At 35.9% G+C, this 2,237-nt stretch overlaps 1 protein-coding gene across 1 annotated transcript; it reads left to right on the top strand.

Moving 5' to 3' along the window:
• Window positions 1-1,088: 1,088 nt before the first annotated feature.
• LOC132556326 (uncharacterized) lies at window positions 1,089-1,613 on the top strand. The gene has a single exon (XM_060220710.1). The coding sequence runs from the start codon at window positions 1,089-1,091 to the stop codon at window positions 1,611-1,613; it is 525 nt and encodes a 174-aa protein (XP_060076693.1).
• The last annotated feature ends 624 nt before the right edge of the window (window positions 1,614-2,237 follow it).

The following is a 2,237-nucleotide window of genomic DNA, read 5'->3' as shown; positions in this document are numbered from 1 at the left end:
CCTCGTTCTGAAAGGAAAATAGAAATCAGCGGTGGATAATTCCAAAAATACTCACGAAATTGCAACAGAATTGGTATTATTTGATCCTCTTTATATCGACTATGTGCAGCATCAACACTTTCAATGATCGAGATTGTTTTAATAGCTCTATGTAACTAAACTGCAATATACTTGTCCAATAACGGATCACACCATTATCTCGAAAGGGACTTTCTCAAAACGATTCCGCATTTTCAGAAAATGTTTGACACTTAGTTGGTTTGTACACAAATAAGTACTAAAAATAAATGACTTTCTCCATAGATGCGATTGACTGATTGCCCCACATTTGATTTTTGAAAATATAGAGCCATCTCAAAACTAGGTCACCTGATTTACATGCAATAGGTGCTAAAAGGGCTGTTCCATTATTAATATTAAATATTTCAAAGTGCTTTATAATCATATTTTAATGAATGGGTAAGATGAACAAATGAAATTGTGTAAATGAGCTTAAAAAATGTTAGTGTTTTTAAAATTCTGTTTAACCCCCGACCAAATAATGACAAATTTTACCAAATAAAATACTTCGTTTTGCAAATGCAGTAATAGATCAAATATAATTCTAATAGATTTCATTTATTTGTACATGTTCAAGAACATAAAACATTACAATTTTATTGTTTATTTAATAATCTAAGCCAATTTCATTACTTTATAATATATTTCCCAATTTTTCATTTTTCTTTAAATATCTGACGCTTATATTCCCAAATAGAAAGTCACAGGTATTAATTAAAATGCAATTAGAAACGATCACTGTCTGAAATTTTCTTTATTGAAATAATTATTTAGCTTACAATTTATTGTAATAGGTCTATGATGATGTAATGACAAATAAATATTGTATACTTATACTCCTTTATTTCAGATTATACGATGCCTGGAAAAACCTGATTGTATTTGGAACGCTGACGAAACTGGGTTTAATATGGGTGCAAATAAATGCAAGTTATTGGGCCCTCTCGGAAGGACTTACCTGTCCTCAAATCACTGCAGGTAAACAGTGTCTGACAGTGATGTACTGTGGGAATGATGCAAGACAAATAATGCCACCATTTTTCGTTTATCCAGAGCTTAAACCACGAGCATATATGCCACTGACTGGAGCTGCAGAGGGAAGCAGTATTGCCTACACTAAGAAAGACTGGATGGATGGCATATTTTCTCATTTTACTGACCACTTCAATAAGTTTGCTGGCACTGAGCGACCTGTTGTGCTTCTGTTAGACAAGGTCGGAAGTCACATTAGCCAGGAAGTGTTCATGAAAGCAAAGGAAAGGGGGATTGAGCTGTATCGCATTGTCCCCAATGCTACACACTTAATGCAGCCCCTGGATAAAGGTGTTTTTGATCCCTTGAAATCAAAATGGCACTTGGTAGCTAGGAAATATGCCCGTGAAAACCCTGGTAGAACCATTGGGAAGGAGATATTTGCACAGAAGTTAACAGAGGCTTTCCTGAACTTTTATAAACCACTGACTGTTATCAATGCCTTTAAGTCATCAGGTATTTACCCTGTGGATAGCAGTCATCTCAAGAGAAAGCTTAAAGCCTGGACCGACATTCTCTGATGACAAGTCAGCTAAGAACAAAGGAGTAGAGGTTGTTGAGAAATGTCCTGAACAAATAAAGGCAAAGGGAGCACTTGAAGTTTTTCAGGAAACCTTGTCTACTCCAGTGCGCGAGAGGTATAAAACGCGACTCTCAGAAGGATATGACATTGAAGGACAGTCCCAGTTTTGATGTTTTTAAAAAAACTAAACCAGAAAGCAAATCCAATCAGTACTTGTGAGGCAACAGAAAGTCAGACAGAGAGAAGTGGATTAGAAATATTAGCCAGGTGGCAGTTCAGTCAGGTAATCCTAGTACATCAGAGGCAGATAATGCCATGCCATTAATTGATGAACAGTCCAGTTCGATACAGATTTCACCAGCATTAAGTGAGGCTTTAGTTTTTCCTAAGGCGCATGAAGGTATGAAACCTTTTCGAAATACATTACTTCACTGCTTGCCAGACAATCTCTCTTCACCAGACTGCATTCGAATAATGTCCCTGAAACAAATTGAATCAAAGTACTGAAAGTACTGGTATGCTAAGACCATTAAAAAATAAATTCTTTGTTATTAGCTTGCTATATACTGAAACCAACTATATGCAAGCAGTAAATCATTGCAGCCCATAAATCAAAGTACTG

Source organism: Ylistrum balloti, unplaced genomic scaffold, assembly GCF_031769215.1.
Source record: "Ylistrum balloti isolate Yb309-2 unplaced genomic scaffold, AGI_CSIRO_Ybal_v1 Utg370560, whole genome shotgun sequence".
Taxonomy (NCBI): domain Eukaryota; kingdom Metazoa; phylum Mollusca; class Bivalvia; order Pectinida; family Pectinidae; genus Ylistrum; species Ylistrum balloti.
The sequence above is the reverse complement of the archived record's forward strand: the minus strand, read 5'-3'. Positions and strand labels throughout refer to the sequence as shown.

Bases quoted from the DNA above. Each gene is read 5' to 3' on its own strand.
- LOC132556326 (XM_060220710.1), top strand. From the start codon at position 1,089: ATGCCACCATTTTTCGTTTATCCAGAGCTTAAACCACGAGCATATATG.